General features: G+C 40.5%; 1 protein-coding gene across 2 annotated transcripts; it reads left to right on the top strand.

The window, feature by feature from the left end:
• Window positions 1-721: 721 nt before the first annotated feature.
• Window positions 722-21228, top strand: LOC123974582 (sodium- and chloride-dependent taurine transporter-like). Of its 2 annotated transcripts, none has more exons than XM_046055393.1 (14): window positions 722-870; window positions 5327-5556; window positions 5643-5777; window positions 9030-9264; window positions 9887-10019; window positions 10716-10850; window positions 12439-12542; window positions 12683-12807; window positions 14218-14330; window positions 15467-15604; window positions 16036-16138; window positions 17859-17959; window positions 18089-18259; window positions 19505-21228. In XM_046055393.1, the coding sequence occupies exons 2-14, from the start codon at window positions 5328-5330 to the stop codon at window positions 19658-19660; spliced, it is 1878 nt and encodes a 625-aa protein (XP_045911349.1). In that variant the 5' UTR covers window positions 722-870; window position 5327; the 3' UTR covers window positions 19661-21228. The 2 variants fall into 2 exon arrangements, with proteins under 2 accessions (XP_045911349.1, XP_045911348.1); XM_046055392.1 differs by lacking the exon at window positions 722-870 and adding an exon at window positions 3146-3271.
• Window positions 21229-23058: the final 1830 nt, after the last annotated feature.

Genomic DNA, 23058 nt, shown 5'->3' on the forward strand with positions numbered 1-23058 from the left:
GCATAAATGTAGATATTGTTTAGTTTGGGCTATGTTTATTTACTTTAGTATATTGTGTTTATACCTGTGAGGCTGAGTTGAATTTCCATTGTTGTTGTCACGTTATATGCAGGCTATTAATTTATATAATCAATACATAGTGTTAGATGCTGGTGTGTGTGCATTTCAGAATGTTTTATATCCAATAGTTGTCAAGACATTTCATTAAAAGCCAAAAATGTCTATTTACAGGTGGCGCTAGATGATCACCAATGTCAGTGATTCATCCTCTGGGGACCATGAATGTGTGTTCAGAATATTTCAGTCCAACTGACCGGCAGACAGGCATCGCTATTCCAAGAGCCATGTTGCTACACGGTCCTGACCAAAACCCATTTATTAAGAACTTTTTAATATTTAGAACCAGGGGCGTAGGACTGTGGGGACAAAGGGACTGAGTATGCAGGGCCCTCATTTGAGGAGGGCCCATAAATATAGGCCTACTAGAATAAATAGCTATGGACCGGGGGAGGGTCCCATAGAGAATGCCCATGGACATGGTCCAGAATTTTGTGGTAAGCCTCTGCAGACTTGGTGGCTAATTAGAAAATCAATATGTAAATCAATAAGAACCTACTGTAAGTGGTAATTCAATTTTACAGTTATTATAGTGAGTGGCCGTGAATCAGGTGAAAGGCAGACTTTTATGCGAGGCTGTCGCTTTAAGAGGTTGTTGCATGGAGAAGCTGGTGATTTTCCACTCAAACTGATATTAAACGCGCACCAGCACGTAGAAACAATGGACCCACAGACAAATTAAATTGTTTCACTCAGCGTTAAACGTAGGCGACACAACAAGGAACAACAGGCTGCTTGGCAAAACAAGGACAGGTAATAACGGCGTCTTTCTTTACATATTCTATCAAGTCAGTAAATTAGATTGATCTTTTTTTTTTATAGAAAACTGCAAGATAGAAAATCTATAGTAGTTATCTGCTTTCAAACTGTAATTTTTAAGATTATTTATTAAAAAAAAACATTGATTATGATAGTCATATGGGGTATGTCATTCGTCACCGTGTTTTTATGTTGGACAGTAGGCACGCTGGTTCTATTTCAGCCTCTGATATAAACACAAAAAAACTCTTCTTTTTTTTTTTTTACGAGTGCTGTTTCCTTAGAAAAGTCCTTCGCTTTAACCCCGCCTTTAAAAAAACAAGTTGAGCAAGCGATATTTTGGATATAAAAACGCGATTTGGCCTTTGAACCTGGTTTCCTGTGTTTAAAGATAAGACCCGGTTCCTCGTTTCCCTCTGATCATTATTTGGAGGGCTGCCGTGATGCGTTCAGGCGCGTCCCGGCTCCACAGTAAAATATGGGTGGAAAAAAAACTATGTTGCCGTGCAGGTTCACCTTCACCCTCCGCACTCACAAGACATCCACTGAATTAATTAAATAATAGATGAGTGAGTGAATGTTTGCGCCCTATAGCAAAGTCTACTGGGCCTGATGAACTAAGACGTTTATTAGCTTAATCTTAGTGGCACATACTTAACCTACTTCTTCTGTCCCCGCCCTGTCCAATGTATGATTGATTGACGCGTGTCCTTCCCCAATCCGCCCTCTCTGAAGGATAAAACCTGACGGGTCACTGGACCTTTTATTAGCTGCGGATGCTGAAAACAAAGGTGCTTGGAGCCTTACATGGGACTGAGAGGGGTCCTCTGCAAAATAAACAGTGGTTTAATATTCACAATAACTTTACCTACCTACCTATTTACTGTGAAAATGTGACTCCTGATAAATGAGCTCATTATATAAATGTTTGGAAATAATTATTGTAGCTTCTCCATTGCATGTTCTAAAACAAAAGCAATTTCAACCTTGAGACAAACAGGCTGCAAAATTAAGAGATAAAACAGTTTGTTTTTCTAGCACTGAGATTTGCTAAATTTTTATAATACTCTCCAAAGACAACACAAAACCATTCACATGCACACAAATCTGCTCCTCACTAACAAGATATCTAATCGCCACACTGTCAACACACAATAAAACCACAACCTATGATGGTTTCAGGAAAAAAAAACTGTAGTTCAATTTGACAATATGTATGACAAGCTGTTTTCACAGACTTTCTGTGGGCTATGAGTTATGAACAAGCACATATTTTATGAGGTGACCCACGAGAAACAGGCATCTTGTTATTGTTGCAAAGCATCTCTGTGGTCTCTCTCACAATAGATTAGATGGGTCTGTCAAAGGTTACATTGTAACAGATCATTGCACTGACCAAAATATGATGGATTATGACGTTGTGCGAAGCTAGGAGGTGTCAACTGTGTGTGTGTGTGTGTGTGTGTGTGTGCAGTGTTTAAAGGACAGCTTGTCAACAGTGTGTGTGTGTGTGTGTGTGTGTGTGTGTGTGTGCAGTGTTTAAAGGACAGCTTGTCAACAGCTGATCCTTGTAACTGTGCAAATCCTGCATAGGAATGTATCAGTTTTTAATTGACTCTTGCATTCACTGCTCCGTGAGCTCACTGTGAGCTCACGGAGCAGTGATTGGGAACTAAACAGACCATGGACAAGGAGGCATATTACCTTATTAGGAGTTGTTATAAGCTGATACTGTATTGGTTTACATTTCCCAGATAACAAACAACATGTCATGAAAGAATGGGAGACAGTGATTCGAGATGTCCCGCATACCAAGAATTATCATGGCATACTCATGCATAAAAATAGTTTTCACACAAAGATGCTTGGAAGTGCTGCGGTGATGTTGAAAGGGGCTTGCTATGAAACCTTGCTTCATATTTTAGTGTGTGCAACAATTAAAAAAAACAAACTCTAAATGCTGCCTTCAATTCATCTGTTTGTACAAGATCATAATTCAAGACCAACCCCCAGTGTTGGAACAGCCCAGTCTTTCTTTTCTTCTGACTTGTCTTCTGTGTCTCCAACATGAATAAAAAGTGTGTGTGTGTGTGTGCATGTGTGACACACACTCCCCCCCCCCCCCCCCCCCCCCACTTGCCTGTGTGCATGTTTGTGGGCAGGGAGTAATGAGAAGTGGAAATTTACAGTGTCCCACGTTGGTACCTGAGTTGTCTGTCACGGGGAGGCAGCGTCCAATCTCCTCTTTGGATTTAATTGTCTTTAGCCAAGTGGGAGGGCCCTGCTGTCAGCTCCACTTCTTGTGACCTGTGTCGCCATAAAGGCATTCAGTACAGAGGAATGGTGACAGCTGAGAAAGAGGAACTCTATACATAGTCACAGCCATGAAGGAAATGTAAGTTTTCTAAACTGCTTTACTAAATGTGAAATGCGATTTAATTTTTGAGGGTCTGCATGTGTATAGTCCAGATTTTCTGCATGAATGTGTTAAAAATAGTCAAATCAAAAGCAGTGCAATGCTTTGGTGGATATTGTCAGGGTCAAGTTGTATGTTAAATTGTTAAAAAATATAGAGAAAGAACTGCATATAGATTGTATTGTTGTCTTTTATGATTCATATTGAAAGAATGTCTTTGTATACATGTAGTCAGTGATTTCAACTGAACATCAATGAGGCTTTAAGAGTTTTTTTTGTAAGGTTAAGGAATTTGTGGTCAAGGATAAATGGGTGAAATCCAAAGAACAGTTTGCCTTAAGTCTTATCTGGCGGGCAGACAGCCTCCTAAAACCATGCAGGCAGGTGAAAGCATATGCTGAGCAGAGCAAAAGGGGAGGAAAGGGATAAAGAGAGCGAGAGAGAAACAGGATGAGGAACAGAGTGGGCAAGAACTGATCCACTTATGTAAGGAGGTCTGAGAATGGAAAGCGATTCAAGTTGACTTGTCATGCATAATGGGAAAAGAGAAATCCTAGAAAATGATGGGATGCACTGGGCGCACAGGGGGATGGAGTGGATGTTGTTCAAACACTGATTAAGTGAGGAGACACATAGTTCCCTATAGAAATGTCAGAGGTTTCAGGGAATGTTGTGTGTTCCTGAGAGGAGGAAGTTTACTGCAACAGCTGTTATTCGCTTCGGCTAATTTAATTTCTGCCTATTACTGTCAATTCTTCCACATGTTCTGAACAGTTTTACACTTGGTTTGCAACAAGAGCGAAACTCAGGTTCACATTTTGGAGGGTTGACACATTTCTTTACAACTTGTTCTTTAATCTGCGCTTTGATGAACAACTCAGTCTAAATGTATTTTTGGCCGGGCCAAGAGTTAAGGAGAAGGATCTGACGTTTCTCTGCTGACTTCTCTTTTAAAAGAAGACGGAACCTTTCTCCCTAGTATTGCAATTAATCTCATATCTTACAATTAATTACAGATTTCTCATTGTTCCTCCATTGTTCTTTATTATATGTCAGCTTAGAGCTTAAATCGCATTCAGTCTTGATGTGTCTTACACAGTTAATCCTGTTCTCCTCTTTGGCTCATGCAGGGAAATAGGATACCTTGGGCTGTAATAACAAATCCTGTCTTTCTTGGAAAGGTGATTTACAGTGTAGACACTCAAGTAAACTTAAGCTGTTGTTTCTTCCTGAAAGCAGCCAGGGCTTTGGGAATGAAGGGGAGTGTCTTCCTCTCTAAATATGGATTACAGCGGGCCCACTTGCTGCTGACACACTAGCATAAGAAAGAGTACATAATAAAAGAAAACTTTCCTTCGGTGTCAGGTGTAGTCTTAAAATGCATGTTTTGTGTCCAAACACTCCCCTCCTTTTCCTTCTGTGACAATGTGCCCCCCTCTGAGCAGTAAAGCCCACCCTCAGACACAGAGTAAAGTTGCACAACAGGGAGCCACATGCACAGCTGATAAAAAACACTGGTGTGAATATGCACATGCTGTCACCAAATTTGGTTGACTTGCAGTTTGGGTACTGTTTCACCTATACAATTTGGAGCATGCATATTAAAAAGAAAATATTCTGTTTATCCACAGAAAGCGTGATTGATTGAGTGATTGAGGCAGATAAAGAAACGCAGTGGGTGTTTTCACTGTTTGTCCCAGTATACTCTACATTGCTCTAACTGTGTGAGACTGGTGTTGGACATTCCCAGTTAAATGCTGGAATTGGAAATTTTGCTGTCTGTTTCAGCCTAAATTCACTCCCCACACATTTCTCTTGTCAGAATGACCTCCATGCATCAGATTAGCAAGATTAGCGCCATAGTACTTGGTATCACATACTCAGTGGTTACACAGCATGCTGTAACGCAACCAGGAGACAGCCTTATCTCCCTAATGCTCCTTGTCTTATCCCACTCACCTCTGTCTGCCTCTTTGTCTTTGTCTCTCTCCATCTTACATGTCCCTTTTTCCCCTTTTTTGTTGCCGTCCGCAGCATGGCACAAAAAGAGAAGCTCCAATGCCTGAAGGACTTCCACAAGGACACCTTGAAACCTTCGCCAGGGAAGAGCCCAGGTACACGGCCCGAGGACGAGGCTGAGGGCAAGGCTCCTCAGAGGGAGAAGTGGGCCAGCAAGCTTGACTTTGTCCTGTCTGTGGCTGGAGGCTTCGTTGGATTAGGAAACGTGTGGCGCTTTCCTTACCTTTGTTATAAAAACGGTGGCGGTAAGCAGAAGACACACAACAGATGCAGAGTGTTAAGCCCAAAAAAATGTCTTACTTCGAGCTGATTCCTGTCTCCACATTCTCAGGTGCGTTTCTCATCCCTTACTTCATCTTCCTGTTCGGGGGTGGCCTGCCCGTGTTCTTCCTGGAGGTTGCACTGGGCCAGTACACCTCTGAAGGAGGAATCACGTGCTGGGCCAAGCTCTGCCCCATCTTCACTGGTCAGTCCAAGCGCATGAACAAAGCACACACTTGCACACAAACAGAGAAATAGAAAGCTCTGCATGACAACACAAATCATCCCTGACAAGATCATTTAATATTTTACAGTAAAAGCCTCAGTTGTCCAAACAAGAATTTTGCCCTGATGTTCTTCCTGTTTCAGTCCAGTATTCATCATTATTTGAAATTATGTTCTGCTGAAGTGCTCCCACGCCTCCCTCGCTGACTAATTGGACCAGTCTTACTTCATTAGGCTGATTCGTGCCGCATAAATTACATTAAAGCAGTTGAATATTGAGAGTGCTGAAAATGGAGTATCACGCAGGATGAACGATTTTAGTAGGGTCCAGGGTCAGCTTCAGGTAGAGTGTACACATGTATGCATATAAGGGCACACACATGTACTGTATGTAAACATTAGGGGTGTGCATCTTCACTGGTCTCATGATTCGATTCCTTGATGCATCACGATGCATCACCTCAAGTGTGGGAATTTCTAGGCATCTCATTACGATTATGAGGGCTACAATGCGATTGTAAAACAAATTGGATAAAGATGTATTTTTCTCTCTGTGTGACTACTTGGTACTTTTAAAGCAAAGTATTTAACAACAATCCAAACAAGTAGATAGTAATGAAATGCTGAGATTTAATGTAACTTCATATAAATGTAGCTAACATTGCGTAGCATTATTACATTATTACAGCGTTATTACTGACCTCTGCTGCTGCTATTTTTATTTCCGATGCTGCTGTTATTAGTATAGAGTCAGATGGGGGTTGAACTACGTACTTTACAACGCTCCAGCCAAACCACGTTCACTCCACCTTAATATATCTGTTCCTTTTTTGTCTTGTCTAGTGTAGTTACATGTTTGTGTCTTGTCTTGTAAGTTGATAATTGTAATCTTGTATTGAGCACCATGGGCCTTGAGAAACAGCATTGGGTTCATTGTGTACTCGATATGTAGATGAATGACAACAAATGACATTGAACTAGCAGCCCAAAAGTGTCCTGCTCAGCTTCCAGACCGCAGTCTGAAGAGGAGATGTTAGCTAACGTTAGCACTAACTGCCTTAACTTATCCAGCAGTTGGCAAACAACAGACAGACTTTCATTAACGGACATGCTGTGACCTACACTGTACATTTACTGCCTACTGAAATGTAGCGCTCATCTTTCCCTCTGCTGCGCTGCTTTCTCCGTCACCTACTGCTGCCTGTCACGTAGCTGTACTTTGAAGGAGGAGAGGACGCTAGCTAAGCGCTACCGTGCTACACCAGTGTGTGTGTTAAAATCATTAACGTAAGTTGCGCATTGATTTTGTTGATCATGTGTAAAATTTAGTTGTGGCAGTCACTCAATCAACAGCTGTCTGTCTTTGCCGAACAGGGAGAACCACACGTCCGGAGCTGCAGTTCCACATTTCTGAGTTCCGCCCTTTTCGTTCCGTCAACATTATGTTATCAAATAACCTCTAGATAATCGATTAATGACATAAGGTCATCCTTGGATTGCAGATTTGGTGTGTTTAATAGTTTGATGAGTTATCATGGAAACAGTGTTGACACAGAGCTGCAGTGCAGATCTACTTGTTTTGTCTTATATATTATAAATACTGTATGTCATCTATGACAGTGTTGTCAGTGTCGGGTTCTCTCGCCGGTCTCTTGACCTGAGATCACCACGAGCTACTGATACTCTTGAGCCTGCTGTTGCTCTAAGGTGCGGCCCTCCTTCGCTGAGTGACAGCTGTAGACAAGCACTGAGGCACCGCACTTTCAGCAGCTGCTGTGATGCCCCTTACTCATGTTCACATACGGGACATAACATGAAGAGATGAAACAGTGCAGCACTGGATGTCTAGTAGCTGCTGATTCACAGAACGCTCAGGCTGCTCTCTGTCCATCTGGCGCAGCGTCTGGCACAGCACAGAGAGTCCACAAGTGGCCGCAAAACTGGCAAATCGCAGATCTCATTGTTCCTTCCGTGGCTTTTATCACGTGGAGAATTCATGACTTTACTAGCAGCAGCAGACGGTCGAGTACACACAAACCCACCTGTCACAGCATTGACCTGTCTATCAGTTTGCATTTGGAATGTGGGAACGAGGAGGTGGGTGTGATGGAGATGATAAGTTTAAAAATACTCAGCAGCGGAAGAGTACAGGGGATTTCTGTGTCCAGGTTCGTGGCAAAGTCATCTAAAAATAGTGTAAAAACACTGAGGACATTATAGCAGTAGGTAGCAGGGTCACGCTCGGGAAGTGTTCCCCTCATTGAGTTTAATAAAGTATTAGTTTATGTTTGTGATAGCCTGCATTTAAAGTTGTTCAGCAGCAGTGTCCAACTCACAGAAGTGGTTTAATTATTTACATGAAGCCCTCATTTGAAGAATCATTGAGCACCAGGCTCTCTAGTTAAAAGTTTCAAGTCTTGTTGCGGCACCGACCGCACACTGATGGGTGTGGTTGGGTCTGATCAATAGTGTCCTCCTTTGTATTTATAAAAACCCCAAACAGGGATGTCACAGTGTTTATTACCACTACCATTACTATTATGGTCCAGACCTTCTCTACATGAAAAGTGTGAAGTTAAACCACCAAATGCCAGTAAAAACAAGATTTTCAGCTGCTGAAGTAGCTATAATGAACATTACACAATAGATCCCATGACTATTTGCATGTGAAAGGTGTTGCTCTTAGTGATGAACCCAGTTCAGTTCCCGCTTTACAGCTTGTTGTTTTTGATTTACGCTTCGTTCACTCACTCCGCTCTCATCAGAGTCGTCATAACACTCTCAAAACTCACTGTACACTGCCTGCTCACCGCCAAATGGCAGACAAAGTCATCAACTAGCTGGTGAAGACAATGGATCATTTAGCAGCTAAAGAGGCTGATATTTCCATCAGGAGTTGGTGGAGAACAAAAACCGAGCTAAAAGAAAGTGCAAATTGGACATAAATTTATCAGGTGACCAGAAACACTACTCCAAATGAATGGTAATGTTGCTCTGTATCAGCTGGAAGTGTACATAAGCAGCAGTTTGCCAACATGTTCACTATATGAACTTAAAAGGTGATGATATGTCAGTGTTCTGTTCATAGCCTGTTTCTGCAGTCCCGGAGGGGCCAAAAAATCTGTTACTGCATGTTTAAACTAAGCTATTTAAGCAAAAGCTTAATTGCAAGATCTGACTTGGATGATATCCTGAGCTAAAATCTGCCTTCTTATTTCCTCCTTCTCTCCAGGTATTGGCTATGCTTCTGTCGTGATCGTATCTCTACTGAACATCTACTACATCGTGATCTTGGCCTGGGGACTCTATTACCTGTTTCAGTGCTTTCAGCCGGAGCTCCCCTGGGCAAAATGCAAGCAGCCCTGGAACACAGAATTCTGTGTAGAAGACACAGTCCGCAAGAACAAGACCCTATGGCTAGCAGCCAACATTACCAACTTTACCTCCCCTGTCACTGAGTTCTGGGAGTGAGTATTCACTGACAGCATGCCTAACACACACACACACACACACACACACACACACACACACACACACACACACACACACACACACACGTGAATATACTAAAGTAACACTGCCTCTTTATCTTGCTTGCATGTGTTTGAACAGGCACAATTCCTACAAAAGGCAGAGTTTACTTTTAGTTCTCCGTCAGTTTATGATAAACTTTATTTGTACAGTACCTTTCATATGTTCAGTGCAGCTCCTCAAATTAAACTGAAATATCAACGGGAAATTCCAGTCTTTTTTCTTCTGCTTTGTTACATGTTTGAATTCAATGACAATTTATCACAACAAACGGCACTATATCAGAAGTGTTTATGCAGCATTAGTCACTTAAAGGTTGCAGCTTCTCACCATTTTAGTATATTCAGACTCTGGACAGACCAGAGCAGCAGAACAGCACAGAAAGGCAAACTCGTGTCTGTTTCCACTTTTAATGTCCTTTTATTTAGTCTTTCATGGTCATAGCCTACAGGGGTCACATGACATACTTCCTTGGGTGTGTTTAAAAAAATGTAACTTCTTCTGTTTCAAGTCTCACAACTCCCATTAACCTGTCCAGTTCCTCTGTGTCCTCTGCAGACGCAATGTCCTGAGCATCTCCTCTGGGATCGAGGACATAGGTCCGCTGAAGTGGGACCTGGCCCTGTGTCTCTTAGCAGTGTGGATTATCTGCTTCTTCTGCATCTGGAAGGGAGTCAAGTCCACTGGGAAAGTGAGTGCCGAGACAGAGACACATCCTGTACTTATTGTGTTGCCTGGATGCTGTTTGGCCTTTACTTTTTACCCCAACAAGTCAGTGACAAAACACTGTTGCTCAGAGAAAACCCACATGCTTGGAATGCAGTTAATTTGTTTGATTTAGAGACACAAGCCTCAGCGCTGTCCTGGAAGTTACTTGTTGGCCAGACTCACTGTCGGCTGTAAACAGTTGACTGCTGCTCCTTAGCCCTCTCTCTGTTTCTGTTAGCGAGGCAGAAACTGGGCCAGAGCCAACAGGAAGAACTCTGTGAGGAAAATTATTAACTCTATTAAGAACTATTTGTCGGTATATTTCTGTATTAACGCAAGGTTTATTGTTGTGATTAGTGTGCCTTACAATGATCCCTGTTAATCTTTAACCAGATGGCAATTCAGGAAGTGAGAAGCTTTTATACAATGTAGTGTACTGCTTTGTGCTCTTTTGAGAATCCATCTCAAACCTTCATCATGACATCTGTATTCATTACCATTCACAGACTTCATCAGATAAAAAAGAACAATGTTTCTTTTGTCCTGCAGTTGGAAAAATAAGAGTTAGAAAAGAGAACTTAAAAAAGGAAGTAGCATTTAAACCTGTTAAATCTGAAGGGTGATAAGTCATATGGCTTTTGTTCAGTATTTTGACTAATAATTCCTTTGTCCTGTTCAGGTGGTGTATATAACAGCAACTTTTCCATTTGTGATGCTGATTGTGCTGTTGGTGCGCGGAGTGACCCTGCCTGGGGCATCTGAAGGGATCAAATTTTACCTTTACCCTAACCTGACCCGCTTACAAGATCCAGAGGTAAGATTAATAGCTCCTCTTTTTCTGTAATAGCTCCCCGACTTAACTAATTCCCCACTCCACTCTTTCACATTTCTGTCTCCAGGTATTAAAGGAATAGTTTGACATTTTAGGAGATATGCTTTTTGGCTTTCTTTCTGAGAGTGAGATGAGAAGATTGATTCCACTCTAATGTCTGTACAGTAAATATGAAACCACAGCCAGCAGCCTGTTAGCTTAGCATAAACACTGGAAAGAGCTAGCCTGGCTCTGTCCAAAAGAAACAAAATCCAGCCCCTCTAAAGCTCACTAAAAAGTTAGGTTGCCAGGAAACGAGATTTCAGGAAGTGACTGCACCAGGACAAAAAATAGTTCAACATTTCCCACAGCGTGTCATTTTTACTCTTCATTAAACAAATAAGATATAACGTGTTCATTTGTGAGCTTTAGAGGTGGTGGTAGGCGGATTTGTTACCTTTGTAAGCAAGGATAGCTGTTTCCCCCTGTTTCCAGTCTATATTGAAATGATAGACTGAGTCAGTGAACTCTTTTAAGTCCCTTCTTAAAACATACTTTTATAAGAGAGCCTTTCCCGATCTTATTTTACTTTATTTTATCCCTTTTATTTTATTCTATTTTACTTATTTTATATTTATCTTAAACATGTATTTTAGTCTTTTCAATGTTTTCTTGCTTTTATCTTGTATTGTTTCTGTATTATTGTTTTTTGGGTATTATTGTCTTTACACTTGTTAAAGCACTTTGTAACTTGCTTTTGAAAAGTGCTCTGCAAATAAAGATCATTATTATTATTATTATTATTATTATTATTATGCTAAACTAAGCTAACAGGCTGCTGGCTGTAGCCTCACTTTTAACAGACCGATATTGAAGTGGCTTCTGTGTAACTCTTGGAATCTAATGTAATGTTCTAGTGTAGTTTTACATGCCAAAGATATTTTTACTTTTGTTTTGTTATGTAACCTGACTGCATCATTTCTCATGAACGATTGGATTAACCTCAAAACTACAGCAGACATGTCTCGATCGGCAAGCCCCTATGTGTCCTGTGGAAAAACTGATTTAACTATACCTCACAGAGTACATGATGTTCATGAGGTTTCAGATAAAATGTAATTTGCTGTTTTTGACCCTTTCTTTGTGGAAGCTTTGCTAATATGGAAATTGTGACTGTTGTTGCATTTTAAATCAATTTAATTAGTGGTTGCAATATTTTTATATCATCAATGTAATTCCCCTCAGTTTTACTGAGCTGGATAGCATCTTTAAGATGACTGTTTTTTGTTTTCTGGCCTCAGTCTCACTGCTCTCATCAGGGCTGCATTTGGCCGCAGTGGGCAGCCAATGTGAAAAAGCTAACTGTTTGCTAACAAGTTTGCCTTATCAACTTTAAAGGTATATGTCAGTGCTGTGTTCACAGATTGTTTTTTTGCTGCTACCAAGTTGCCAAAAAATCTGTAATTGCAGGTTTAATCAAATTTTATGCCTTCTTGGTGTGAGCAATCACTTGTACTTTGGATTAGCTGACAGTAAGGAGCTCATGATGAGATTTCCAAAACACATTACAGGTTGACCTCTGTCTCCTCAGGTGTGGATTGATGCAGGAACCCAGATTTTCTTCTCCTATGCCATTTGTCTGGGAGCCATGACATCACTGGGGAGCTACAACAAATACAAATACAACTGCTACAGGTGAGACGTGTTTCCGCTAGGGGCAGTAGGACTGTAGTAGTGACAGCAACTCGTGTCAGAGACGGTTGCGTGAAAAGAAAATGGGAACTTTGGTTCCGCCTGTGTTCATTAACAACCTCCATGACATATGTGTGACATAGGGACTGTTTGCTGCTGGGAGGCCTCAACAGCGGTACCAGTTTTGTGTCTGGCTTCGCAATATTTTCCGTCCTGGGCTTCATGGCACAAGAACAAGGGGTGGACATTGCCGATGTGGCAGAGTCAGGTACGAGGGTCAAAGGTGATGGCAGCAGTGATGGTGGGCACTGCTGCCAAAAAAAAGAAAAGACAATTGGAAATTTATCAAACAAGTTAGTCAAGCAACAGCAAATTTCAAATCAGATGATAAAGTTAAACGATGATGCTGAAATGTAGAGGTATCGGCAATTGCACACTCCTTGAATTAAAGCCTCTAAGAAACAGAATGGCTACTTCTGTGTGAAATATGTTCCACCTTTTCTGAGGAAAGATTACATTGCATTGGTCAAGTGCTGTGGGTTTTGGCTACACGATGAACTTTCGAACACAAGCTGCGTTCAAAAGCTTCTGTAGTGGGACGTCATCAGTATTACAGGTGTTCAGTGGCACCAGGTGTCCTCTTGTCCCACACTCAGCCTGCTCATGTCATTTAGTAGCTTTACATCTTTTTGACCAGGGGAAATTGTTAAGAAGATTGACACCGTACTGTTAGGTACTATTGTATGTGCACTGGCACCCTGAGGTGATTTTTTTCTGACTGGCAGCACTGCATTGTAAGCCCAGTTCTGTTAATAAGCTGTGGACCTCTTGAGGTGGGTGCCACCGGTTCTGTTTCTGCCTTCCCTTTTTGTGGACTTTGAAGGAGATGCGTCTTCTTTCAGCATGCTCGCTCTGCTCAGTTCAAATTAAACTCTTGCTGTCTTTAAGACTGCAACTTGAATATAATCATCATTTCAGGCACTAATTGATGTGATTGCTGTCTTTGTGTCTCACACTCTTATTATATCCTGTTGAATTTGTTCATGGCTTTGCTTTAATCCTCATCTGTTTTATTTAGATTAGATTATATTCTACTTTATTGTTAATTCACACAGTAAGTGCCAGTAAAACAAAATGCAGTTTAGCATCTTACCAGATGCACAGGGTTTACACAGTAACAAAGGTGCATATAGATATATATGAATATCTAGTAGTAGGACAAAGGTTGATCTAACTGTGATATATACCAAACTATATACAAAATGTAAAGAAGATATATGTCATATATGTAACAATAAAAGTGCAGTATAATTATCATATACAGTAAACACTAGCAGTTATAAGTACAGTGTAAAAGAGACATCATGTACAGTTGAATATAGTTGCTGCTATTTGTCCTGCAAGTTAACACATACAGGACACGAGCTTGATGAAAAGACTCGAAGGGGAATTTTATTTCCTTATAGCTACTCAACACATAGGGCCAACAAATCTTTTAATTTGTTGAACATATTAGATATTTTAGACATATTTCATGTAGATTGTTGGCAGTGCCAGACCACGCCCAGCCTCTCTAGCTTAATCTTTACATTATTTTTTCGTCCAAGCTGAAATCCGATAGAAATGTTAATTCCGTCCTCCGCCCCTTCTCCCTATCCCCCCTATGTTCTCCTTCCAGGTCCCGGCTTGGCCTTCATTGCCTACCCTAAAGCTGTGTCTATGATGCCGCTGCCAACCCTCTGGGCCATCCTCTTCTTCATCATGCTGCTGCTTCTTGGCCTCGACAGCCAGGTGAGTATTTTTGACAGTCACTCTAGTGTCAGGCTATGCACAGAATAGTTGGTTGATGGTGTACTGCCTATTCAATTCATGCAGACACCTCGCCAGATCCCATGAGCTAGTTGGCTCCTGCCAGCCCCAATGTGTAAAACACATTTAGTGACTCTGAACCACATTGACCGTCTACAAAATATCAGAGAACAGGCAGACAGGAAAAACAGCCTGTTCCCACAAACACGTTACTACCACTGTTGCCTGCACTGTATGAGAATTATAGCCCTTTTAATGCCCTGCAATACCACAAATTAAGTTTTTAGGAGCGGATGCACACACAACAATTAGCTAGTAGGTATCATTATAATAGCTTGCATGTAAGTCATATAGCTTTGATAGGAGGAAGATCTTTGACTAAAACAAGATAATCTGAGTAGACAAAACACAACTGTTTGTATGCCCGAGGGATTCTCCGGCTATATCACATTTCCTGCCTCCAAGTGTAATTTTACTCCTGTGCTAACTCAGTCCTGCACATGCCCGGCTACTCGTCTCAGCCAACTGCGAGATCAGGCCGATGCTTTAAATTTGAGAACATGTAAATAGGTATGCGAGCGCGGCTATTTCCATGAGAGAAATGATGCCAATCACTGTGTGTGTGCGTGTGTGTGGGGGGGGAGGGTACATTTTTTGACCATAAATTTTATGCAGATTTGTTGCCCTGAATGCTATATATTGTTAACATCGCTCACACATACATGCCACTGTTATGTAAGAGGTTTTTGTTTGGTTTTCATGCAACAATGGAGCATGCTCTTGCATACAGACAGTGTACTTTGATAAATAGCAACAATTTCATAATTTTGTTATGACATTATGTAGCTCATGAGGCAATGATGAGACACATGGGAGCAAGAGAGGGACACAGACAGGGAGATAGAGACAGTGATTCACTGTTGTTTTGTTTCTGTTATGTCTTGGTAGCAACAAACCAGTGCTGCAGAGAGGAGCCCTGTTTAAATTCTCATTACTGCCCAACAAAGACAGCTCTCATTCTCTAATCACTGGTTTGTAGAGCTGCATGCACACAGAAAAGAGACACGGTTTTGTTTTTTTTTCCTCTGAGAGCTTAATAGTTGCTTTCGTCCCCACAGTTTGTTGAAGTGGAGGGACAAATCACCTCTATTGTGGATCTGTATCCGTCCGTTCTCAGGAAGGGTTACCGACGAGAGATCTTTATAGCTGTGATGTGTCTCATGAGCTATCTCCTGGGACTCACCATGGTAACGAAAGTAAGTTCAGCAACAGTCACTTCATGGAGCCTCTGAGCTCTCACTTCTACTGCTCATCCTGTTTAGAAAAGGAAAAGAAACCCTGTGTATTCAGATCAACAGCAGAGATAACGCCACAGATTTTCCACTTGCCTGTCGGCTGCTGCATTGTTATGACCTAATATGGCTTCCTACCACCTTCACCACTCACATCCTGTGAGTTTGAATGGAACAATTCGGAATGCCGTTTTCCATTTAGCAGTTAACAGTGCTTCAGTGGCATCTCAGCACCTGTTGAACTCTGCCTCTATTGGTAGGGTGCCAGCATTCTTGTGCACTGCCTTCAACACTCCCCACCCACTATGCTTTAATATCCCCTTGTATCTCTGTGACTTTCTATCCTTCCACACACAGAGATAATTAATTCAGCTTTCCTTCTTTTCTTTTTGCAGGGTGGCATGTACGTGTTTCAGCTCTTTGACTACTATGCAGCCAGTGGTGTGTGCCTTTTGTGGGTTGCATTCTTTGAATGCATTGCTGTAGCCTGGGTGTATGGTAAGTGGAAGAAACAATGTGATGGGTTTCTGTAGTGTGCGTCTCTTTACAAAGTAATGATCCTGAAGAGTTAAAAAACAAAGCGCAAATGATCTATTTGATGGAAACAAAGGTGTCCTCGTGGTCCTTTCCATGTCAGTTGTAAACATGCTTAACTGCATGCAGGGGCGGGGTAACGGGGGTGGGGATGGTGCTGGTAGATTGTCATTGGCTTCAGGATTGCCTGCCACCAGATTACAAGCTACTATTATTAATGAAGGAAAAACTTTTAGCTTAATGAAAAAAACCTTAATTGGAATGAAAGCAACGATGCATCTTCCAATAATAAACAAGTTTATTTAACATGTTACTATTTGCATGAAGCCATCTGATTCTTTAAAGTGCAATAAATTTTGCATCTTCCAAATGTGCAACCACTGTGTATACGCCATATACACTATGTATGGAGTGATGATGTTGCAGTGGATAAGGCGCATGCCTTTGGGACGCATGCCTTTGTGAGAGACCCGGGTTCAACTCCCCACTGTGACACGTCCACCAATGTGTCCCTGTGAAAGATACTTAACCCCTAGTTGCTCCAGAGGTGTGCAACCTCTGACATAAATAGCAAATAACTCTCCAAAAATCAGATTAAAGGGTTGAGCAACAGAGCCTGTTGATGCCCTGCTTCCCTCCAACCCTGATATTTGAATTCTCTTTCTTACCCCTCACTACTCTGGTCTCTAGCCCCCAACTATCACTGCTTCAACATTCACAGGCAATAACACCATGGCAGGAATATCTGAAACATTCTTTCAATGTGGGCAATTATAAAAGGTTAACACAACACAAATTCAGCCAATTAGTCAGCTCAGTTTTTACAGGAAATGTTCTTTATAGCCCCTCAAAAAACAAAAAAACAAACAACACAATATTCTCGTGGAGGTTTAGACTAATGCCACACCACCAGCAGCTGTCACACTATAAACCAAAACACACCCGCTCATCCAAATTGAGATAATAAACAAAACTCATTCACACACATTCCAAGTGTCACTAACCCAGGGTCACAACGGGGGCAACAGGTGACTTGTTGATACATCAACAAAGAACAATTGACGTAGTCGGGGGACTGGAAGTTTAGTGTTTACCTGCAGTGATGAATCTCTGTTAATAAGAAGATTGTTGTACTATTGCTTGTACATGCTCTATCTGTACTCTCTGGGATACCTGCTTAAGACAACATCATGTCAGTTTTGTAGAGAAAGTTCAGGTTGCTTATTTACGCAATCTGCTAATGAGCAAGCTACTCGCCAGATGCTAAAAAGGAACTAAAAACATAATAAAACAACATGTATAAAGAAGCATAATAACAAACATCAGTATATAGCACAGGACACAACCCACTAAATAAAACATTGTTCACTACACAACACTAAGGAGAGATAAATGATGACCTAAGCTAGCTGTAAATGACAAAGCTGAGACTGTTTATACTGTATACTATTTGACACATGATCCAGTGGAAATATATGCTGCAGTTTAGGGCAGACAACAGAGATAAGCGGCCATTACCTGCTAATAAATGAAGGTACATATGAAAGTCATTCTACAGTAACAAACTATTACTCGTGAACAGTAGAGAGTGATGGTATATTATGTACAATAATCCTTATTTTGACAGACTTTGCTGAAACATGTGCCAGAACTCATTGTGCTTTATTTTCTTTGTGTTGAATAGGAGTTGATAATTTCTATGATGGACTTGAGGATATGATAGGCTACAGACCAAACCCATGGATGAAATGGAGCTGGACCATAATCACTCCTGTCCTCTGCATGGTGAGAGATCAGTAGCAGCTTTTGTGGCGTGTCACTTTTTTGTGCAAATGTTGATGCTTTCAAGGTCACAGAGAGGTGTAATAACAGGTGTAACAACAATACTAAAAGAAGCATGTGTTTGTTTCCCAGGGCTGCTTTGTCTTCTCCCTGGTGAAGTACAAGCCCTTGACTTATAACAAAGTGTATGAGTACCCTGACTGGGCCATCGGCCTGGGCTGGCTTTTGGCCCTGTCCTCCATGATCTGCATTCCCATGGTGATGGTCATCAAGATCTTACAGTCTGAGGGACCCCTGATTGAGGTGAGCTGGGTCAACCTATTTTTTAGAAATATGCTTATTTGCTTTCTTGCAGAGTGTTAGATTAGAGGATCGATATCACGCTTATATCTTTACCCTAAATATGAAGGTAGAGCCAGGAAGTGGTTAGCTTACCTTATCATACAGATTGAAAACAGCTAGCTTGGCTCGTTTTACAAAGCAAAGGTAACAAAATCCACATACTAGCACCTCTAAAGTTCAAGAATGAACACATTTGTCTCCAGAAGAATTGCTAGCTTGTCTACTTGTACTGTAAACAGTGAAGGAGCACAAAGCACAATTGTGCTTGGAAAATTTACTTAGTCAAGTTAAGTTAAGTCTTGTTATTCATCCTGCTGTGGTTCTGTATTCGTTCACCTCAATTTTGTTTTGACAAATCGTGATTTGCTAAAATTATGATCTTGGGAGAAACAAACTTCCTTCCTCCAAAATATAACATTATTTTCATTATGAATATTCATGCAAAGATAACTTCTAGGTATTTAGACACAAAAGTTTCACACAAAAGTTGGTTAGTTCTCTTTTAGTTCCATACACTGAACAACATTATAAACGCAACACTTTTGTTTTTGCCCCCATTCATCATGAGTTGAACTCAAAAGATCTAGGACTTTCTCAATGTACACAAAAGGCCATTTTCTCTCAAATATTGTTCACAAATCTGTCAAAATTTGTGTTAGTGAGCACTTCTCCTTTCCCGAGATAATCCATCCACCTAAGGCACAGCCTAAGGCACACCTGTGCAATACCCATGCTGCCTGATCAGCATCTTGATATGCCACACCTGTGAGGTGGATGGATTATCTCGGCAAAGGAGAAGCACGCACTAACACACATTTTGACAGATTCGTGAACAATATTTGAGAGAAATAGGCCTTTTGCATACATAGAGAAAGTCTTTGAGTTCAGCTCATGATGAATGGGGGCAAAAACAAAAGTGTTGCGTTTATAATTTTGTTCAGTATATTTAGCAAACAGCCATGACGGTGGTATTGATCTCCTCATCTAACTCTTGGCAAGAGAGCAAACAAGCATATGCCCCACAATGTTTAACTTCCTTTTAATGAGCACATGCTGTATATTTTGAAATATGTCACTCTTATGGCACACAAATACAGATGTTTAATTGTGATGTTTACCCATTTTAAATTCGATAACTGCCACGCTGCGCCTTAATCTGCCTTAGTAAAATGATAATTAGTCCAATCTCTCGTCTCCTTCTCTCAGAGAATCAAGGCCGTGGCAGCCCCGGCGAAGTCAGGCGTAAGCTCTCGCCCGAAAGAGTACAACTTAAAGGGCAGCGAGCTGACACAGCCCCTGGACCCAAACGGGAACAATGGCTTGATCAAGCCCACCCACACCATTGTAGAAACAATGATGTGAGCGCTCTCTGTGAGAGGAATAAGATTGATGTGCTTTCTGTGTTATTATCATATTTGCTAACATTGATAATGGTAGGTTTATATTGTCCAATATATTCACGTTAGAGATACTCTGGCTTGATTTCTATGAAGAAAATTATATATTATTGTTGTAATTTTTTTTACTATATCGATATTGTAAATGTTACAGTTGTTTGCTGTAGTTGGCACTGATCTCAGTTTAGGCAGTATTTTGAGATAGAACATTTTCAGTGTTTACTACCTGTCTGTTGATTCCAGAGAGATGAGGAATATGCTTTTTGGTGTAATAGAAGAAAAGATTAAATTCTCACTCCACATAAATTTAGTAAACTAAATGAGTAATCAACCATGTAAAAGGTAGAAAATGTCTAAACACCCACAAGTAATTGTTGCCCAAACTAATTTCTAATCTCTTGTTGTTAGTGTTGTTGTTGATCCCTGCAGTGAAAATGAATGTACATCCGCTAGTGGCGGAAGCGAGCCACCCACATCTCCATAACATGTCAAGTGGCAATATGCAGTGTATAGAGTTAATCTAGCTTAACATCCTTTTAAGATAATTTGATCAAGGCCTTGGCCAAATACTGTGAGAAATGCGTTCATAAAAAGACCCATCCTCAAAAACAGTTGAGACAAAAATAATAAAAGAGAAAAACAGCTAAGGAAGAGGAAGTAAGGAGAAAAGGGAAGTGGCATTTTTGGAGTATTTGTACACTGCCTGTGTGACTACTATAGTCAGTCCCAGTGCATTTATCAAAACCTCTCTTTGCACTTTATATGTCGTTTCACCTTTATTGTAGTATTTGTTTTTATTGTTGCAAGGTATTGGTTACATTTGCAACACATTTCAGGAGGAAATATTTTTAGCTTCTAACGTTTTGATATTGTACATTTTGATATACAGTATCTAGTTGTCTCCTTGCTAAGACAATGACAAAATAGAGTAGACATCTATTGGCAAGTATTCTGATTTATAATTAGTACTAGGATTTTTCACATCCTGACAGCTCTCCTCATTGTGCTCATTTTAGTAGCAGATATGCTGCGCAGAACTACCACTGGATTCTAGTTTCTAATGTTCAGCTTAGGCATTTGTATTGTAGAATTTTAATTGTTTGTAAATCACACATGCCTTTTTGTAACAATTTTATACTGTACATCATATGAACACCATCACTGATTCATTCATGTTACTGACAGCTCAGCAATTTGTTGTATAAATACTGATTACATTGTGAGCCCGGATTACATTTTTCTGTGTGAGCAGTGGCATTCTCTGCTCATTCAAAATGCACCATCAAATTTGAAATAATTGTAATGTTCCATAATACTACAAGTTGCACAGTTAAACACAAAAAATCTGAAGGAATTGTTATCCTGAAGCACGTGCAGGAGCCACCCCAGTACCATGCTGCTTTGTCCGTAAAAATCCTGTGCTACTTTCAAGAAAAGTGTACCAAAGCATTTTATGTCTCACAGTTGTCCCCTTCCAGATGCACATTGCATCATTTCTACATAGATTACAAATAAACATATTTTTCTTTGGAAGTTTTTGTTTTAATAATTCTTTTATTCTATAAATATTAATGTCTCTGATGCACTCATCATTCCTGCAAGGTGGAGAACTAATGACACTAATATATTTATTACTATTGTGTCGGATATTTACTCTCTGAGGCTGAAATAATTATGTGGTGACAGGATTGAAACTTTATAATACAGCCCATTAATCGGCAGTGGAGTTTTGTTGTATGAATCAGGTAGCAATAAAATACTTACCGGTCAATACTTATACTTAAATGTAGGTTCAATGCAAGAAAACAACACTATGGAGAAGGCAGTAACAACTGGCCATTTTAGAGGAAGCATCTAGATTGCAATCAATCCAAACAACCTAAACTGGTTGGCTAAATTGCCAAAAATCGTCAAAGTACCTCTTTATTCCTAGGTCCGTACACCTTTTCTTGAGTTTCCTACCCCAAAACTACATTGTAGTTGTTCAGTTTTGATTCACAGTACTGTACACCGTAGTTACAAAAATGCCCCAGTACTCCCTTGTTCCTTATGGGCAAGTTTTCTTCCACTGTACCTACAGTAAATTTAAGTACCAGAAGGAACCAGTATTTTGCCTCATTTACACTGTAAATCATGGCCTGTATTATAAAGTGTTACTGAAAAGTTTAATTCTGACAATATAATCAGGGCTGCATATTGAAAGAGTTGTTTGCTAAAAGCAAATCTAGCATCACACAGATGATTTAGAATTTCAGTGCTGTATCAACTTATCTGTCTTCATACATGTACACGCCCTGCAGGAACGACACTAAGCTGGATATCATTGCAGTTCTTATCTTTCAAGATGACTTAACTCCAAGCGCTGGGCAGTGTGTGCACAGTCTCTAGTCTCTGGTTTAAATAAAGCTGTTGACGTTTGACTTTATCCATTAATCAAACACTGCTAAGGATTGTTTCCATAAGACTACTTCCACCTTTAAACCTTCATCAATATTGTCTATTTTGAAAATCACAATAAGTTTTGATTTCACCCCTGAAATTGCCATCTATGTATTTGAACATCCATTGGGCCAATAATACCGATGCCATTCTGACTCCCACCTCCCCACCTGTGACGGCTCTTTGACAGTTGTTCTAAATTCAGGGTGTTCGTCACCATCATTCAAACACCCCTCAGCAGGCGACATCTGCATTGACATCTCACCCACATGTCTTTGGTGTCCCACTCTCTGTCCTTAGCCCTTAAGGCACTGAACCCCCAAAGGCTTTAATACACAGATGATTCAATATGATCTGAGTGCAGAAGGACGCAAGGGCTCCTAATGCTTCATGGAAATGTGACAGCACTTTGTGAAATCACGTTACCTTGGTGTGCAGATGCATTTCTGTGAAGAGTCGAGAGGCTCAGATTAATAACAACTTAGTATTTCAACTTTGACCATAAAATTTTGTTTTTTTTAAAATCAGATATGTGGAAAGCAAATATGCATGACTTCATTATTAAGACACCATATTAGGTCTTACCAACTTTTTAAAATACAAAGAAAGTGTTTGAACGTCTGCTAGCATAGCAGTCTTACATTACAGAGCCGTCAAGCACTTGTCTATTCCAATCCTTGCAGATTTATTGTATCAAAGCCTAAGAATCCATATAAGTGGACAATTTACCTTTGATGATGTATGTATAGTGTTCACACTAGTGACAATAAAGTATACTTAAACAGAACGCATATGGTAAATTTGAGTGTGCTATTGATGGACATTTTTCCTCCCAGAATGCAATGCAGTAAATGGAGGAGCTGCTCACAGCTGGAAGAAAATACACCAAATTGTGTGTGGTGAAACGGATACCAAAAAATGTAA

Source organism: Micropterus dolomieu, linkage group LG08, assembly GCF_021292245.1.
Source record: "Micropterus dolomieu isolate WLL.071019.BEF.003 ecotype Adirondacks linkage group LG08, ASM2129224v1, whole genome shotgun sequence".
NCBI classification, from domain to species: domain Eukaryota; kingdom Metazoa; phylum Chordata; class Actinopteri; order Centrarchiformes; family Centrarchidae; genus Micropterus; species Micropterus dolomieu.